At 39.5% G+C, this 20,253-nt stretch overlaps 1 protein-coding gene across 1 annotated transcript in view; it reads right to left on the bottom strand.

Annotated features, from left to right (window-relative positions):
* Window positions 1-20,253, bottom strand: part of USH2A (usherin) — a 580,026-nt gene that overhangs the window by 422,636 nt on the left and 137,137 nt on the right. The window contains exon 20 of the mRNA XM_048843172.2: window positions 14,344-14,574. Coding sequence (XP_048699129.2) covers window positions 14,344-14,574 — 231 coding nt within the window. The remainder of the gene's footprint in view (window positions 1-14,343; window positions 14,575-20,253) is intronic.

Here is a 20,253-nt window from a genome sequence, read left to right as displayed (position 1 = left end):
GGGGGGGCATTCAGTGTGAAAGGTGTCTGCTGGTGGAATCTCTCAGACAGCAGGTGGAAGAGTTACAGGAGGAGGTGGCTTGAGGAATGCCCACGAGGATATTCATATGCCCATTGAGCATATTCATATGGAGACGTCCAAGGCTAAGGAAGCTACCCAGCTAGAGAGGACTTCTTTCATGCCACATAGGTAGGAGGAGATGACTATGTCACAGAAAGGACACTGGCTACTATTTACTTCAGGCAGCAGACAGTGCTCCATCCTTATTCCCAACCCACCCACGATAGTGATGAAGAATTGCTACTTTGCCCTGGCAATGAGGAATCAGCCCCAAAAGGTGGACGAGAAGCCACGTACCCACCGATGCTTGGAGGATCGCAGCCACCACTCCCAGGAGGAAATGTAGGGGAGTGGTGGTTGGTGACTCTCTGAGGGAGATAGAGGCACCCATCTTTTGTCCTGATGGGAGGTATGCTTCCTGCCAGACGCCCATATCAGAGATGTTACAGAGGAATTGTCGAGGATCATCCAGCCCTCTGACTACTACCCCAGGCTATTCATCCATGTGGGCACTAATGATTCCGTGAGGTATGACCCTGAGCAGATCAGAAGTGACTAGAGGGCTTTGGGAATAAGGGTCCAGGAGTTGGGCTTGCAGGTGGTGTTCTCTTTGATCCTTCCAGTCAGGTAAGGGTCCAGGCACAAACAGATGCACCCTGGAGGTGAATACTTAGCTGTGAAGATGGTGTCAACAGAAAGGCTTTGGCTTCCTTGACCATGGGATGCTGTTCTGGGAAGGACTAATAAGCAGAGCTGGAGTCCACTTACTGAGGAAAGGGAAGAGCATACGTGGATACAGACTGGCTAACCTAGTGAGGAGGGCTTAACACTAGGTTCGATGGGTTGAGGTGACAAAAGCCCACAGGTAAGTCCAAAATATGGAGACATGGGAGAAGGGTTAGAATCTGGGTGGAGCATGGGCTATTATAGCAGGGATAAGGGAGAGAAAAAAAGAGAGAACGTAGGAAGGAAATCAAATCAGTATCTTAGATATCTGTTTACTAATGTGAGAAGCATGGGGAATAAGCACGAAGAATTTGAAATGCTAGTTAATAAACACAATTATGACACAGTTGGCATCACAAGTTGGTGAGATAATATGCATGACTGGAAGGGCACAGCTTGCTCAGGAAGGACAGGTAGGTGAAAAGGGAGAATTTTTTGTATTGCCTTACATATTAAAAATGTATACACTTGAACTGAGATTGAGATGGAAATAGGAGAGACAAACTTGTTGAAAGTCTCTGGGTAAGCATAAAAGGGGTAAAAAACAAAGGTGATGTCATGGTAGGGATCTACTACAGACCACCTAGCCAGGAAGAAGAGGTGGATGAGATTTTTTTTAAACAACTAACAAAATCATCAAAAGCACAGGACTTGGTGGTGATGGGGTACTTCAACTACCCAGACATATGTTGGGAAAATAATACAGCAGGGCACAGATTATCCAACACTTATTGGAATGTATTGGAGAGAATTTTGTATTTCAAAAGGTGGAAAAAGTTACCAAGGAGAGGATGTTCTAGATTTGATTTTGACAAATAGGGAAGAATTGGTTGAGAATTTGAAAGTGGAAGGCAGCTTACGTGAAAGTGATCATGAAATGATAGAGTTCATGGTTCTAAGAAACAGTAGGAGGAAAAGAGCACAATATAGATAATGGATATCAAAAACAAACTTTAGCAAACTCAGGGAGTTGACAGGTAAGATCCCTTGAAAAGCAAGTCTGAGAGGAAAAACAGTACGAGAGAGTTGGCAGGTTTTCAAAGAGACATTATTAAGGGCACAGGAGCAAACTATCCTACTGCGGAGGAAAGATAGAAAGTATGTCAAGAGACCATCCTGACTTAACCAGGAGATCTTCAATTATCTGAAACTCAAAAAAGAGAGTCCTACACAAAGTGAAAACTAGGTCAAATTACAAAGGATGAATATGAACAAATAACACAAGTACATAGCAACAAAATTAGAAAAGTCAAGGCACAAAACAAGATTAAATTAGCTAGAGACATAAAGGATAACAAGAACACATTCTACAAATACATTAGAAGCAAGAGGAAGACTAAGAACAGGGTAGTCCTGTTACTCAATGGGGGGGGGGAAATAACAGAAAATATGGAAATGGCAGAAGTGCTAATGACTTTTCTGTTTCAGTTTTTACCAAAAAGGTTAGTAGCAATTGCATATCTAGCACAGTGAATGACAGTAATAATGCGGTAGGATCGGAGGCTAAAATAGGGAAAGAACAAGTTAAAAATTACTTAGACAAGTTAGATGTCTTCAAGTCACCAGGGCCTGATGAAATACATCCTAGAATACTCAAGGAGCTGCCTGAGGAAGTATCTGGGCCATTAGCAATTATCTTTGAAAAAAGTCATGGAAGACAGGAGAGGTCTAATAAAAGGAAAATAAGGACAACCCAGGGAATTACAGACCAGTCAGCTTAACTTCAGTACCCAGAAAGATAAAGGAGCAAATAATTAAGCAATCAATTTGCAAACACCTAGAAGATAATAAGGTGATAAGTAACAGCATGGATTTGTTAAGAACAAATCAAGTCAAACGAACCAACAGCTTTCTTTGACAGGGTAACAAGCCTTGTGGATAAGGGGGAAGCAGTAGATGTGGTACAATTGACTTTAGTAAGGCTTTTGATACTGTCTTGCGTTGATGAAATTCAAAAAGGACAAATGCAAAGTACTCTACTTAGGAAGGAACAATCAGCTGCACAAATACAAAATGGGAAATGACTGGCTAGGAAGGAGTACTGCAAAAAGGGATCTGGGGGTCACAGTGGATCACAATCTAAATACGAGTCAACACTGTAACACTGTTTCAAAAAAGCAAACATCATTCTGGGATGTATTAGCAGGAGTTTTGTAAGCATGACATGAGAAGTAATTCTTCCGCTCTACTCCGTGCTGATTAGGCCTGAACTGAAATATGGTGTCCAGTTCTGGGTGCCACATTTCAGGAAAGATGGACAAATTGGAGAAGCTCCAGAGAAGAGCACCAAAAGTGATTAAAGATCTAGAAAACATAACCTATGAGGGAAGATTGAAAAAAATGGGTTTGCTTAGTCTTGGACAATCTACTGCTGCTATCAGTTATTCTGTTAGGTTAGATGGCAGAGGTGGTATGCAGTAAATAAAACATAGGGCCATACACTGAATAAGGACAATAAAAATAACTAGCTACCCACTCAGTGAGCATGGTCCTTCCTCTGCACTGAATGAGGCACAGGTCAGGTAGAAAAAATAGCATGTCATATAATTAAAAATTATGATATAGGATATGCAAAATGTGTCTGAATTAAGGTTGCATGGGCAACATTATTCCGGCATTTCATAATTTAAGTATTTTATTTTGCAGTCTTAATTTTTTTTCACATAGGTGGTAGGTTTTGGTTTTTGAATTTGTGTATGTAATATATACAGCAATTTTCCCTACCAAATTATCAGTCTAATCCTGAATGATCACTTTGTCACAATGGCATTGTTCAGGCTGATTGATTTTAGACCTTAGATACTGATTCCTAACAAGCACACAATTTTAATCCTTTAATTTCTTTACGCTGTTAGCAGACACTCAATTGATAAAGCCCATCAAACTTAGACATGGTATTAATTTGATCTCTCTAGAGGATCAATTAGAAGCTGAAATACATACTGATAATATTCATATGAACATTTCCTGGTGATATTCACAACACAATTATAATCAATGCATGTTTTTCCATACATGTCTATTCAACACTTTGTTCAGTAGTTCCATCTGGACCTGTTCTATTCAAAAGTCAAAATCTGGGAATGAGGAAACCGCATCTTAAAAGCAGCTCAAAAGCAGACAGCATTTAAAAGGATCAGAGTCAGCAAAATGAAATGTTTTAGCCTTTCAGAACTATAATTACTACATTTCACCCTACTGGATAACAATGTAGTGGAACAATGTGCTAAATATAGTATGGGACCAAACATGGTCCAGAGATCCATGTGAGAACCTCCAAGTATGGATCTCCCATTCCATATGGAAAGAATCTCACATGCCTCCAGAGCATCATTCTTCCCTGCCCCTTGACCTTGTTGAGAACTCTCCATAGAGCCCATGGTTTACTGTGGGTAGGAGGAAGGAATCACCCTCAGCCAGTCCCTCATAACTCCCCACAGAAAGATAATACAGCTCCTGGTTGCATACCTTTCCATGTCCTTTCACACTGTGCTGGGTACCTTCCTGTAAGCTACAGGAGCCCTGTCAGCATGGCTCCAGCTGAATGACTGAACGGTTCTGATTAGCGCACATTGTGATAGTTAAATGACTGTTTGTTTTATATCTTTTTGATTGACACTTTGAAGGGGAGGGAGAGGCTGGTGTTTATAAGCCTCCTAGAATTAAGGAAGGTCTTGGAGGATGCAGCAAATAGCACAACTATACCAGAAACACAAGATAAAAAGGACTGAAGCCAAGACTATTAAAATGTCCTAGTTGTTGCTTTCTGATCTCGCTGAAAACATAAAAGCTCAGCTATCTCAGACAAGACAGCAGGAAGTTAGTGTCTAGTAAGGCCTAAACTTAGACGTACCATATTACCTTAGTATATGTCTGAGGTCATGATCTGCCAGTCTACTCCATTCTTACTTTGAAATGTACAAGAGTCATTTACATGTGTCCATAATTACAAAAATATTCAGCATCCTGGATTCTTTGCTAGAAGGCCACGAAATAGAGTTGACTTCAGTTATATTCAATCTTGCAGCATTCGTTTTGAAGTTTAGAAAAATCTCTTAGGGCCAGAACAAAAGTTAAAGTGGTAACGTAGAAAACTTTGAAAAATGTATCTGTTCTACATATTGGTTTTGTCACTGCCTCAACATGGCACAAGTGGAATACAGCAAGCAGCAAGGAGAAATAGTAGACAGGGTGAGATAAGCAGTTATAGGTTTTCCCAGTCTCACAGAAAGTGATGAAGTCAGTAACTTAGGCACTGCCATATGGAACACTTGCTGCCAAAGTCTGCTTCTGCACATCAAAATATACCAAGCCTGTATCACTTAATGAAGATGTTGACAGAGGACCAGGTAACATCCTTGCAGATTTCTTCTGTGGTGCCCTGTGTCCTACCAAGCTTGTCATGAAGCATCTTGAATGCATTTTGAACCCCTCTGGAAAACAGATTTTTCTGCTGTTGCATATGTTTCAGTAATTCAGCATTTTATCCACCATGTTATAGAAGACTCATATCTTCATGCACAGGCATTTCAAATGAAAATATATTATGATTAAGAAAGATTTCTTGAACTGATCAGTTCTCTTCAGGTATATCTTTGATGGTTTTTCTACCATGTATTTTATGCCACAATTTGTCCCGCTGTTATTGAAGACTGGGACAAATAAAAGGTAAAACTATTTCTTGGGCAGCGTGAATAGCGGTATTCTGCTTTTCTGAGGAAAGATTCAAGAGGGTGGAGGACATGCAACAATTGGGCCTGAAAATTTATCCAAATTGTGAACTCAATTGTAAAAAAAAGTATGTAAACGTTCACAAGATGTTACAATAATCTGTAACAACAAATGTTGATGGGAAAAGGTACAAAAGGCAGACAGAATAACTGAATTAGTCTTAACAAAATGGCCAAGTTGATATGATTCAAAGAGTGGGTTGAAATTATTATGGTTAAAAACAGGAGATGTAGAGCTGGAAGTTCATGAACCAAAATTGGTATGTTGGCTATTAGCACAAATTAGCAGAGAGAATGAGTTCCTGATCCTGCAACTGGCTCCATACAGGCAGATACCAAAGATCCACATGGGAACAGCGTTCTTTCTGCACAGAGTCAGTTAAGGGATCAGGACCAAAATATACTGCTTTCCGAACTTGTGCTCTTGGAGTTACTACCCACTCTAAAATTTTTCATGCAAAGACAGGAAAATAAATTTTAAACCTTCCAGTGCAGAATGTCATTGAACACTAGCAATAATGTATTTTGGCTCTGGAGTCTTTGAAAGGATAAAAAAAAGCAACTGGGTGCCAGAGCCTGAGCCGCATAGCTGACCTATTATGCTACAAGAGGTAAATATGAGAATTCATACACAAGTGGAGAATTGGGGTTTTTCTGTACCAGCTACAATAAATCTTTTTACAATATAGAAGAGAGAGAAAAAGCAGATGCTTGATGCTGATAGAAAGTATGTCTATGCCTAACAAAAACAGTTCATCTTAGTGAAAATATTACCCCTGTAACGCTGACGAGGTCACTGTCAGCTTGGAATATTTGCTGCATAAGTCCCTGTTGTGCATGTTAGAAAATGTTTTAAGATGTTTTGTTCATAAAGCAGCACAGTTCCCTTTGTTGTGCTGGATCACTCCTTTTTCTTTATATCCATCTCCCCCATCTCCTGATCTTTAGGCTTCTTGGGATTACTAAGGAAGGAAGGAATGTCTTTTTCCAGATGAAACTCTGAATTCATTTTAAGTGCAAGGACTAAATTCTCGCTAAAATGTACCGACTGCAACCTTCACGCAAGGGGATCTTTGTCTTACTAGTTAGAAGAAAAGTGGCATTGCCACTTTAAAAAGATTCTTACAAGAGGTGGGGACAGGAGGAAAGTTTCTGGGGATGTACAGGAAGGGCAGGAAGCAGTTGGGGCCAGGTCAGGAGAAAGTCACTGCATCGTCCTTCCTGCTAACCGGAAGAGTAGGAGGCCCTCTTGTACCAGGATCAGGTTAGCACGGGTAGTTGGTATGGAAGGAATACAGTTAATAAAATGAATTGGAAAAGGATTTGAAGGAAAGCATCCCTAAGAGAGCTGAGTGAGGGGGGTTGGAGCTCCTGCATTTCATACCATGGGGAGATAGAGCCTCCTCTTCATAACCCCCATTAAAGGAGGTGAGGAAAAGAGCTTGGAACTCATACCTCTGGAACAGTGCAGAACCGATCCCCCTTCTTCCTGCACCATGCTATTTGTTGCCCAATACTCCCACATATTTTATGTGAATAAAACTGTGGCCTAATTTACATCACATCCATTGCCTCCTGTCTTTCTTCTGGAGTGGCCAGGCAACGGTTGTGAGAGTGGCTATCTGGCAGAAAAGTGAAAGAATGGCTCTTCACTGAGACCACCAACTTCACAGGGAGGCACAAGACCTTCAGTGGAAGGAAGTAAAATGAAGAGGAAAACATGGGTTAAAATGATTCTTTTGTGAAGACAAGACTGAGTCTGAAGAAAAAACTCAAGGGGCTTGGCATAAGAATCAAACAAGGTCTGAAAACACATAGCACCTCTTGACAGAAATCCCAAACATACTTTTAATGCCATCTTTGTAAAGTGACCATCTGTCCTAGTTTATCATAATATATTCTAGAATTTTCTTCTGGGATGCCTGAAATAGTTATGGTTTTTTTGGGGGGGGGTGTGTTTTGTTTTCCATTTATCAATGAAAATATTTGTTTCTTGTAATAACTACAAAATGTTTGTTCAAGATTTATTGCTGTGCAGAATGGAATTTGCTCTATTGCTTCAATCTCATTTCAGATCACACATAAAATGTGTTTACTGTTTTTTTCACTGGTTCTAAAAGAATATTTGTCTGCATCACAAAAAACACAATACAGTTTGACATAATTAGATCATAGATCATAGATACTAAGGTCAGAAGGGACTATTATGATCATCTAGTCTGACCTCCTGCACAATGCAGGCCACAGAATTTCACCCACCCACTCCTGCGAAAAACCTCTCACCTATGTCTGAGCTATTGAAGTCCTCAAATCGTGGTTTAAAGACTTCAAGGAGCAGAGAATCCTCCAGCAAGTGACCCATGCCCCATGCTACAGAGGAAGGGGAAAAACCTCCAGGGCCTCTTCCAATCTGCCCTGGAGGAAAATTCCTTCCCGACCCCAAATAGGGCGATCAGCTAAACCCTGAGCATATAGGCAAGATTCACCAGCCAGATACGACAGAAAATTCTTTCCTGGGTAACTCAGATCCCACCCCATCTAACATCCCATCACAGGCCATTAGGCCTATTTACTATGAATATTTAATTACCAAAATCATGTTATCCCATCATAGCATCTCTTCCATAAACTTATCGAGTTTAATCTTAAAGCCAGATAGATCTTTTGCCCCCACTGCTTCCCTTGGAAGGCTATTCCAAAACTTCACTCTGATGGTTAGAAACCTTCATCTAATTTCAAGTCTAAACTTCCTGGTGGCCAGTTTATATCCATTTGTTCTTGTGTCCACATTAGTACTGAGCTTAAATAATTCCTCTCCCTCTCCGGTATATATCCCTCTGATATATTTATAGAGAGCAATCATATCTCCCCTCAACCTTCTTTTAGTTAGGCTAAACAAGCCAAGCTCCTTGAGTCTCCTTTCATAAGACAAGTTTTCCATTCCTCGGATCATCCTAGTAGCCCTTTGACAGTTTCTGCTCAAAGTTCCAGTTCCAATGTAAAACATATTCTCATTCAACATGTGGGTGATTATATAGGTAACTCCCCATACCCCACTTAAGATACTAAATAGAAGAATAGCAAAAGTTTTAAAAATTTTCCATAGGATCATAGTCTGACAGATGGTGACCATTTTTCTCAGTCATGTTTTACATCACAGCCTAAGTACAGTACACATTCATTTCCAGTTCTCATCTACTTCTGAACTGGAATTTTGTAACGGTGTTTTCCTATGGATCCACATCCAGTAGAGAGTAGAAATGAAATCAACCAGTTTCACTGTCCAACATGTCTCCAGAGGTGGAATAAAGTATCATTAACATATTGCTGAGTATGTGTTTCCCCACCACCACAATATATATATTTTATGTGTGAGCATTCTAATATGATCTTGTGGTTAAGGCACTCAGGATATCTGGGCGCAAATGCTACCTATTGTCTCCCAGTGTAAGAAAGAAGGGACCTACAAACTGCCCTACACTGTGGAGTTCCAACCTCAGGTCCAGGGCTCTGGCTTGGCTTGCTAAACTCTCCTGCCCCACCAAGGTTACTTTCTCGTCAATTCACAGACTAAGACTCATAGACTTTCTTTTATCTGTTCCCTAGAAATGACCTTACAGCACAGTAATATCTTCAACAGTTTACCCAACTGCAGGTTTTGAATCTTCTCCATTTGAATCATGTCCTCACATGATTGAAAATAGACACAGTCCCTAAGCCCCTTCCTGGTCCAAAATGAAAAACCAAAAAAGGTCTTCTGAACATGACAAAATCAAAATACTGGAGAGGAAACTTCCATCTTGTGTGGCAGGTGAGCCACTCCTAGCAGCCTAACCACTTTTTATATTCCCTAAATGCTCCAGGTTGGGCTTCATAGAGCCCAGTGAGCCACAGCTGCCCTTTAACTCAATCCATCAATCCCAACTCCACCGACAAGACCCTAAAGGATTTCCAGCTCAGCAATGCTCCCAAACATCCAGGACTCCTGACAGATGCAAACTCTGCCACAGATGTCCTGTCTGATCACAGGCATGTCATTTAGGCTGCAATTTTCAAAGGAGTGCAACAGAGTCAGACACCCAGCTCCTGTTGAACCTAACTCCCTCAGGCAACTTTGAAAATCCCAGCCTTAATCTCAGTGTGCCTCAGTTCTCCCATCTACAAAACAGGGACAGTACCTTCCCTACTTCACAGGGACATTGTGAAGATACATTTTTAATGCTTCTGAGGTATTCAGACACTAGAATGATGAGGGCTATGGCAGGATGCCATCTTCAGAGAGCACCCTCTCATAGAATGAGGTGTCCCATAAGCACTTCACCATCACTTGCCTCCTGGGTCTCCCAATAACTTTTTTGACTTAAAACAATACTCCCCTTCTTGGGAGTCTAATTTATTAAATCTAAAAAATAGTCTCCAATAGCCCTTCAAGCTGAAAGCCTTTCCCCTGGTCAGAGATCCCCCTCATTCATGGGGCTGTGTCCTGCTTCAAGATGGCTTCTCCCAGATGATCTTTTTAAATTAGCCCCATCCAGTTTTACGTGGACTGGCAGCGAAGTCTTTCAAACAAACAGAACTCCACACCTTCATAACAAAGCCCTTTCTGCATAGGTGTGTCTGCTGGAGTACAGTCTTCCCACCATCTTCACCTCTGGAAGACACCTCAAACCAGCTCAGTCTTTTTTCCTCTGCGAGAGGTCAGCAGGTGAGCAGTACTTCTCCTGATAGTATCTTTTCCATTATGAGGGAAGAGGCAGATTATATATGCTGCCCTCTTTTCCAAAACTTGGCTTGGTTAACAGAGAGAGCGAGGGGAGCCTTAACCCACCCTACAGTACCAGGCTCCTGGGTCCCAATTGCTTAAATAAGCAGTAACCTGTTTGGGTTCCCCCACCCCCACCCCAGACACTATCACCCAAGGACCACTTCTTTTCTCCCAGCAACGGCCCGTGCCAGTCCCTAGACCTTTATGTGTGCCAGAACTGCAACTGGGGATAGCTCGCTCCAGTCCCCCTACCATTTAACGGGGACAGAGCACCCTGTTCCACAAGGCTTACAAGTATCTCTCAGTGAATATAAATCTCAGTGTAATCTCTTCTTCTCAGTCTGCGCTAAGGATACTAATCACTAGGCAAGTTCAGACTCCATATTAAACATACTGTATATAGCAATGAAAAAATGCAAAATCTAAATAAAGCGACTAGCCACTGTAAACACTCCCACTATCAAAGATTTGGAGGCTCCTCTCAAGCAGCAAACACATCAGCATCAACAATAACATCTTTGCTGCTGTTATGACCGCTCTTAATTACTCACAGGTATGTTGAGGTGGAAGAAGAAAATATTAAATCTGATTCTTCAATAACTTTCGATGATTAAGGACTTTAAATTAGAGAGACATGAGCAATACTCATGGTAAATATGCCAGACAAAACAACTAATTGGTAAACTACATTCTACAGGACAAATTTTTGATGACTGAAAATGCCCTCTCTGTACTCTACAGTCACCTTCTTTGCAATCGCAAATTCCCAGCACAAGTAACTCTCTTAGACTTGTAAGTAAGTTTTAATGCAAACAAACAGGTATTTTGGAAGGCCATTTGAAAAAACTATCCCTAAAGAGTACTTTCTCCAAACAAGACATTTTAAACTGTAATCGATTCCCTCTTCCTAACAGCCACTAAATCCACATCTGGAAAATTAACAGAGATATCAGTAGTTTTTTCCCCCATTTTCTTTATTACCAAAGAGAATTTTAAACATAAGGACACACTGGTAAAAACACTTTAACAAAAATAGTAGCTTCTAAGCAAGTCTCAGAACCCAGAGTCAAGGGAATGTTTTAAAGGGAACATATACTTTGACCACCTGGCTTCATCAACAAATCTAGGGCAGAAAGGAGTTCCCATCCTTCCATCTTCTGCAGACGGAGATTGCTGGATGTTCTCATAACTGTAGTCATGGAAGTCACCTCACTGACCTCCTCCCCAGTTAAGTACGTCTCATGGAACAAAGTGTATTTTGAGCACTTCAGAGACTGCAAAAGCGTCTCGTGAAACAGTACCAGCAACGCTGATATCACATGACCTGAAACAGCATCACCTAAAGCAAAATTACTAACAATTAGTGCACCCAGTAACATTTTGAAGAATATGGAGAATGCAGATAAATTAGGACATGTTTTGTTACCTCCAGAGTAGGGCAGGAGTGTACAAAATAATTCAATCTGCCTCTTCCGTAAAAGTCTATTTCCAGGTGCCTTAAGCATGCAGCTGTATAGAGGAAAATTCTTCACAGTTTTGAGAACTGACAAGTTGCTTGTGGACAGCTGTGGCAGAAGTGATTTTCATCTATACCGGACTTCCTCTCTACCTAACGTATACTCAGAGCACATTTTACTGTGGAGCTGGAGGCTTTGTTACAGACAGAAGGATGCTTCTTAGTACAGCCAATGTTTATTGCCTTACTTCTTTTTATAAGATGAATTTGGAAAACTTCCCAGATAATACATCTGCCCCTATTACTTGCCCCTCAGAGTATAAGAATGGTCAGGGAAGGAAGTGAGGACAACTACATTTATTATCAATGAATAAACTGATCTGTCTTTTCTGGAACAGTGAGTATTCAACACACAATATGTCTGCTGGCTGGCATGTACAAGTTGGCACACTTTTGTGTCAAAAATGCACACAGCTGTATGTATAGTGAAACCATTCCATCTAAAGAATACACTGTATGCCAAATGCCTGACTTCAGCAGTGCATTGTAAGGGAAAGATTTAGGGAAGGAATATGTGGAGAAAACAATTTAAAAGGATTTTTTACCTTCCATACACTTCTTTCTTTTTATGGTCTCGTTCTTCAAGTTCTCTGTCCCTCCCCTCCCCTCCCCCCGCCCCCGTGATATTTTGGAAGGGGTGCTGAATCCAGATGACTGAATATACAGCTACCCACATTTTTATTTTTGGATAATTTATTGAGTTGTCAAGATACATGACTTCTACCTTTCTGGGTATCATACTGGCTGATTTAATCCGGTCGCCCGGTGTTATCTGTAGATGTCTGGACAAATTGCTTACCATATTTCAGTCCCAGCCCATCTCCAGATACTATGACTAATAGCTGATCTCCATAGAAAGATTATAATCCCAAGTGATGATAAATGACATTTATCTGTATCATAAGCAGCCACAAAATGGCAAATTAAAGGGGATTCTATTTTAACATCTTCTCCCATCCTTTCTGTCTATACCTTCCAGAGTCCGCTTCAACCATCTCCAGAGAGACCTTCTCCTTCCTCCTAGCCCTCAGTTTCAATAGTACAAACAACCTCACTGGCTAAACTGCCCCATGGTCAAACAACACTTTGCTTGTAGCACCGAAGTCACGACAACAGAACAGATTACGTTAATGAGCCCAGCTAGCTGTCCCACCCATGGAAGGGAAATGGAACATTCCGGGGCTTCTGAGCATGAGTAGAGGGAGATTCAGTGATATCCATCACTCTTTGCCTCTCCTCAGACTAATAGTGGAGAATATCCCCTTCCACTGGAGCAATAGAGCTGATAGCAATAGCCCAATCAGAAAAACTGCACCCTTGATCCCTATGCAATTTAGACCACAACAGTACAGAGAGACAATGGGATTAGCAAATAAAAGATTTTTCACTAAACATGCAGGGGAGGTTACAGGCTTTTAATAACAGGGGAATGAACATCAGGCACTTTAGTTGTTGAAGAGAGTCCACTGGCTGTTGCTATGGGCTTGCTATGCACAGTCAGAGACAACTCCCGTGAATCACCACTGTGCTTAAAGCACCTTAAGACAAAGTCAGCAAAATGAGTGAATACAAGACTTTTAATTGACACACTAGCATTGAGCAAAGTGATATGATTCAGCCTGTCAACAGGAAATCAGAGAAAAGTGATCACTTTGAATCTGGTGAAAACGATGAAGGCCAATTGGTACCATGAGCTGGCATCCCAGAAAACATCATCAGCGTGGCCTAGACATTTCCCAAGCAGCTCAAGTTTTCACTGATGCCCTGGAAACACACTTGTCTGGTCCACAGAATGAAGGGCAACAGCAGAAGCAGATTATTTCAATAGAGCACTGCATCTTTCACAGGCTTTCCACCTGAAAAGTTCACTCACTCAAGCCAGAAGCAAGGATAGAAAGAGTGCTGATGGTAAGCACCAGCCATCCAGGAACAGCAGAACTACAGGTACAAGTCAATTTGTCGGATTGGTGCAACGCCCCCTCACCCAGCCCCTACCCCCACCACACACCCAAAACACTGATGTTCATAGTCACAGGTACATTTTGTCCCATCACTCTGAGAATACTAGAGAAATCCAAAACAGGAGCAAGGGAAAGAGAGTTTTTCTACCAGGTCTCACCCCCCCCCCCCCCGGGGCACTAAATGGTAGCAGAGGAAGAAACACGCTTTAGAATCAATAGTGAATACACTGCAGAGATCTCACCCCAGAAAAATAAATAAAAATCCAGTTTATACTTCCCACTAAGAAATGTATCATGTCTGCAGCAGAGCTCACCATAGATCAGTGTCTGAGTCCAAAGGAATCAAAATCCCATGTCTGATAAAGGTTTCTACAGGTTCTTTGTGAGAATTTGTAACTCTCAAGTGAATGCATTCAGTTATAGACTTAGCACAACTGAAGTAGTCTTTACATAGCTAACAATTACACAATACTCAAAGTAAAAGCTACAGATCTAGCAATAAAAAAACGATATAGAAGATAATAAATGGTAAAACAAATGCAGAGTACAATTTAAACATTCTGTAAGTAATTTAAATTCATTTACCTGTAAAGTACGTATTGGCAGGGAGAGCAGAACTGGGGAATTTGTAATAACCATTTCCTGGGAAACGGATTCCTTTCATTACTTCTACCCTCGATATAGCTAAAGATGAATCCATCCTTTCCAGCTGGTAGATGGGAGAAGGCCCATTAAGTTCTTCAGGTTCATTCCAATTTATCTTTAACACTGTGCTGTTTACTCCTTCAAGAAGAGGGGCAGCAAGTTTTCTTGGTGCTATGTGTAAGGGAAAAAATTGTTACCCATGCATAACCGTCCAGACTTCTTGAGACTTAATTTCATACACGTAATATATTGTTTATGAGGGACCCAGTTTCTGGTCAATAAATGCAAATCTCCATGGAGCCCCTATACTGTGCTACTATACTAATGGAAGGATTCTTGATGGTTAAAAAAAAACCTAGTCTCAACCCTGTAGTAATGCCTCATTTGATCTTCAAACTTCTGATACAATTATCTACTATTCCATCCCACGCAGACCATGAGACATAACTCTTATGGACCCTTAATAATCTGAATCACTTCCTACATAATAGAATTAATGTTCTCTCCTTGATTAGACTCTTAGCCCCCAATCCTGCATTGCTCTCAAGGGGCTCCATGTAGGCACACTGCCACAGGGTTCTCAATGCAGGGTCGGGGCCTAAGCTCAGAGGAAAATCAAACTTTAGTAGCTTCTTCCTAACTGCATTTTAGCACTCTGGAACATGATAAAACACGATTTTGCCACAAAGTGAACTACTTCTGGACAACAAAAGCACAACCATTATCCCAGTACTTGTATTGAGGACCTACAACACCGTGATTGCACTCTAGCAAATAACCAGTTTGGCACATCCTCACTGTTTCCATGAAAGATTCTTCCTCAAAGCAGGTATATAATTTTATGAGCCATTGTCATGTATACAGATAATTCTCCAACTTGAGTAAATGTTACTCTCCATCTTTTCTTGCCTAAAAACTGGTGCTCTACAGGACACTATGAAGCTGATACAAGACTGACTCTTTGCAGGTCTGAGCATGTCACAGAGTTTGATACTATTACTTTATTTTCCCAAAACTGGAACATTCAGTGTGACACCTGTTTAATCAAGCCAACTGAGATGATGACTCTACAGTTGAATTATGAAATAAAACTCTTGAAGTTTTTAAAAAACACTGTACAGTAAGCCACTGGAGGGCAGCATGACCTGTTTGGATAATGAAATGATGGTCCTACAGGTGTGAGTGGATTGATTCAGCAAAGCAGTGTAACAAGCTAAGGTCTACAGCAGATGTGCAGCAGTTCTTTATTAATGGAATCCATATCCATTTTATATTGTTAGTAACCCCTCTGTCTGATAAATAAGGATTTAATACATAAATCTTCATTGTGTGCGACTGGAAGGGAGATATGATGGAAACATGTTCAAGGAAACCGTTCCCATGATGATTATAGGGCACCAAACTCACTTCAGGAATAACATGATCTGGACTAAAATACAGATCTTCAAAATCTAACAAATTACATCACAACACACCCTTGTATATACTATGAATTCATTGTATAGACCTTCATTTGGATTGAATTAATGACTCCTTTTAAAGATCGTTGTATTTACAGGACTATTAACATACTTTTCTTTTCTCCCATTAACCTGTAGCATGTTGCTGTTTCTTTTCCTCCAACTTGATAAATAATCTTCTTGAAGGGATGAAAAAAACCCACCAACCATACTGTGTGTGTTGTAAATTCCTACTTAGACATCATTTATGACTTCACACTCTAATTAGCATCACATCGCTATGTTAAAAATTTACAATGTCAAAATTAAAGTAGTGTGGTGTGAAGTCATAAGCTTTCCCTGCATAAGTAGGGCAGAACACTAATGAATTTCAATATAAATGCAGAGGTTTAAACAGAAAACATGGCTTAACAATCAAAACTTCATTGTTGGAGAGAATAGGTGTACGTCAGCATTTCAAAGGTGAGTACTGAGGTTGAGCCCTCCGGTTCAACTTCCTGATGCTAAAATTCATTATTTCTAAAATGTACACAGATAGCCAACACTTATGACAACAAGCATATCTCCCTTAGAAGTCCACCATTAATAAATGGTAGCTGCTTGGACTGTAATTATGGCATCCCTGCTACCCAAACTTGAAGCTTTTATGAGGCTTATGCAATTAACTACTTAAATGCATCGTAACACTTGCTTCTGTGACAGGGAAGTATTGATCTTTTAATCATTTTCAAGTCTCCTCTAGCACAAATAAATGTACTACAGTTACAGTTAATGCACTGTGTACATGCATTAAACACTGGCATGACACAATTTATTATTTGGTGATATATGGAATAGAAGCCTAGCCTTTCAGAAAGTCTTTGCTATAACATCCGTATTTAAACTACAATGTCCTTGGTACTTGAGAATTCACCTCCTTGCACACAGTGAGAGCCTATTCTTAAATCCAGACCCCCCAAAAAGCTGAAAATAAATCTGTAACATTGGCCTTCATGGTACTGTATGCTGAAATTGAAAATATTCAGGACTAAAAGATACAGTATATATTTTCCTAAAGGTGTCACTGTGGTACCTGTAGCTATTAAGTTAAGATGAATTGACTATAATTTTACCTATTTAGTTTTTTTTCAGTTATTCTGTTAAGACATATCTGTCAAAATAATGAGCATACTGTATTTTAGTGGATTCAAAGTCACATTTTGGGTATTTTAATTATGTAGTTTTAATGTCTTGCACTATAATATATATTTAATATATTGTAAAGCTAAAACAGTATTTAAAAGCCTATGATTGCTGCATGCCATTGTGTAACGGAGGGCACCAAAAGACCAGTAAAGACAGATGGTCCATACAGCTTATTTTAAAGTCATATATCCAAATATAGACATTGTTACATAGGTCATTACAAATAAGCCTTTCTTATGTATGTGAGCGCACATGCAAAAACGAGTTGCTAAGTAAAGAGCAGTTAATTTTGTTTTTGTTTGAAATAATATCATTTTAGTTTTAGAATCTAAGACAGATGCCAGCATTTCACTCTGAACAGATGGTAATTCCATCTAATAGTGCATCTCTGTATTAGTAAGGTCTGTTGTGTATACAAACAGTAATAAACACTAGGTAAGGATCAAAATAAATTTTAATTGTTGACATTAAATTCTGGCAGCCACAGTTCTAAAGATGCAATATTCCTTTCTCAAGTCTGTCAGGTTTATTAATACAACTGCTAAAGCTTTTCCACAGACTGCCAGATTCCTGTCCCAATAAAAATGTGTTTACACTCTGGCTACAAAACCTTTACCAGTCTACATACTTGTATATCTTTGTATAAATAATTTTCAGTGTATTACAGGTGGATGTTTCTGTACCCATCAGTGTAAGTCTGCAATTAGCTATTTAAGGTTTTCAAGATGATGACAGGAGCAAGGTGTTACTCTTGTTTGTACTATTTTAAAAGGTAATATTGACAATGGAGATATATAAATACTTACATTTTTGACGGCTGTCCGTTAGAGTTCATACTGTAACACATACAAACCAGAGCAGTTGCGAACTTCACAACCATTTTGGAGGTGCAATTTTTTTTGGCAGGGTGGGATGGGTCCTATTTGTCTCCAAATTTTGCCTATGAGTAAAACTATATGCAAAGCCAGACAGCTATCAGTTTCATTATTGCAGTGTGTTATTTGGTTCACAGGACCCTGCAATTGCTGTAGCATTCCTGGTACAAGCTCTGCTTCCATATGCACTTCAAGCAGTATCAAATGTGTCAATAGTATTTGAGTGAAGCAACAGTACTTATGGCTTCTGACAATTATTTTAGACTTTTTCAGAAGACTCTTTTTAGGGTTTTTTGGGGGGTTTTAAAAGAAATTTTAATGAAAAAACAAATAAGAAAACATCCATAATGGGTATCAGGAGACAATTTAATAACATGTATTATAACCATATCTTAAAAATAGATGTAAAATACAGTATTTTTTAAAAAATCATGAAAAATATATTGCTTCCACCATATGGGACAACCAACGACTTACCAACCGATTTAAGATGCAGCATATTGAGCTGACCATATGTTACAGTGCTGTTGAATGGCTGAGTGATTCATGCCCGTCACATTCTAGTATATCAATTAAAGCTCCTTGAAGTCTGCATGATTTGTGTCTCTGTTATTAAACCCTGCTAATTCATCCCACTTACACATCTGTTATAAATCTCTAGGAGTGCTGCATGATTCATGGCAATCTGTGAGCATGGTACAGCAAATTCTTCTCCTTGTAATTAACAGTAAATTGTTTTACTGCCATGCAATGAATTTTTCAGTTATATTGCAAATGAACTCCTAAATGCATGGTTCTTTCCTAAGAACTGACTTATATCATTAGGCAATTAAAAAGTATTGCTTTGAACCAAAAGCTTTTAATCAAGAGAAATACAGCTTACACATACCTTAAAAACCATGCAAATTTGACACACTGGCAAAAGAATAATTTGAGCTACTTTCTGAAGTGTAACGTTGGGAGAACAAACAAACAACTTTTGGCTTCCTACTATTTTACCAAGACTCAAAGAGCAGTTTAACTACAGCTTGAGAACGCTCAGCGAGACAAGTTTGAGCAGATACTGTTTATCTCAGAAGTTACTTAAGTCATCTGTCATTACCAAATTTCTTAGATTACTTTACAGTTCTCTAATTGTAAACCAGTGCCTTTATTCTTGAAATAAATAATCAGATAATTAGCCAAGCTGAATCATCAGACGACTCCAATGCTGTTCAAGTGTTCTTGTCAAAGGTGAAGCAAATTCATTTCAGTTTTGCCTCTGCAGCCTGCTGAAGAGGCTTTGATTTTTTTTTCCTTCTACATTCTTGGCAGCAGCCTCAAATTCATGAGTCCATACATCAAGTCAGTAGTTTAACAACAAATGAAATTAAATTCAAAGAAGGGAAACTAATTGAAGGACAGCAACAAAAGTGTTTGGTAATGTGCTTTTTAATATGGCATGCCACATTTGCATGATAATTTTTCCTTTTTAGCATGGAGCAGAAAGTGACTAGCTTAATGAGGGATTATTCAAGACAGGAATGAACAAAATGCATTCATAACTGAGAACAAAGATTGTATTATGAAACAAAAACAGGCAACTGCCGAGAAGTAACTGGATGATTGGTTTATGCATTATGAATAAAAAGGTCGAAAAATATTTATATTAGTATTCACTAATGACTATATATACAAGATTGTTGTAATTAAAATTATAAATTAACATATTAAGAGAGCTTGTTTAATCACTTTGGGTCCTATTCGCAATGAAAAGACTTATGTACATGCATGCAAAACAATGTGTGTTTTCAGACCAGCAGCAAACAGCCTTCATATTTTACTTTTAATAGAGAGAGAGAAGTTAATGCACGATTAATTACCAGCATAATGGGATATGGGTTGTTTTAAGACTGTTGCTTAGAATTGTGCAGAAAACCATTTTATGACAGGCATAAGCAAGTGATGCATTGCTAGTGCAAATGGAACGTAGCTCTCCAAAAGAGTTTGCACTGGACTTTCTTCATAAATGGATAAAAATGGACAAAATTACTTAGATTAAAAGGGTAATCAAAAAATAAAATGACATCTAGGAGCGTAAGACAGCCCAGACTGCACATCAGCATCATTACCCCAGTAAACCCAGAGGCAACTCCAAAGCCACCAATACAACTGCTTGAGGAGTCTGCCAAGAAGCCAGATGCAGCTGCTGCTGGAAGAATATCTTCTACAAATTAGCTTCTGAACCCTCTAATTGCCATCAAAAGCAAAGGAGCAGTAATACAATGTGCTGGGGTGAATGGCAGCAATCACAAGGGTGTGTTTTGGTGTCTCTCTTAAAAACAAATGTT

Source organism: Caretta caretta, chromosome 3 (genome assembly GCF_965140235.1).
Source record: "Caretta caretta isolate rCarCar2 chromosome 3, rCarCar1.hap1, whole genome shotgun sequence".
NCBI classification, from domain to species: Eukaryota; Metazoa; Chordata; order Testudines; family Cheloniidae; genus Caretta; species Caretta caretta.
This window is presented reverse-complemented; position numbering and strand designations above follow the sequence as displayed.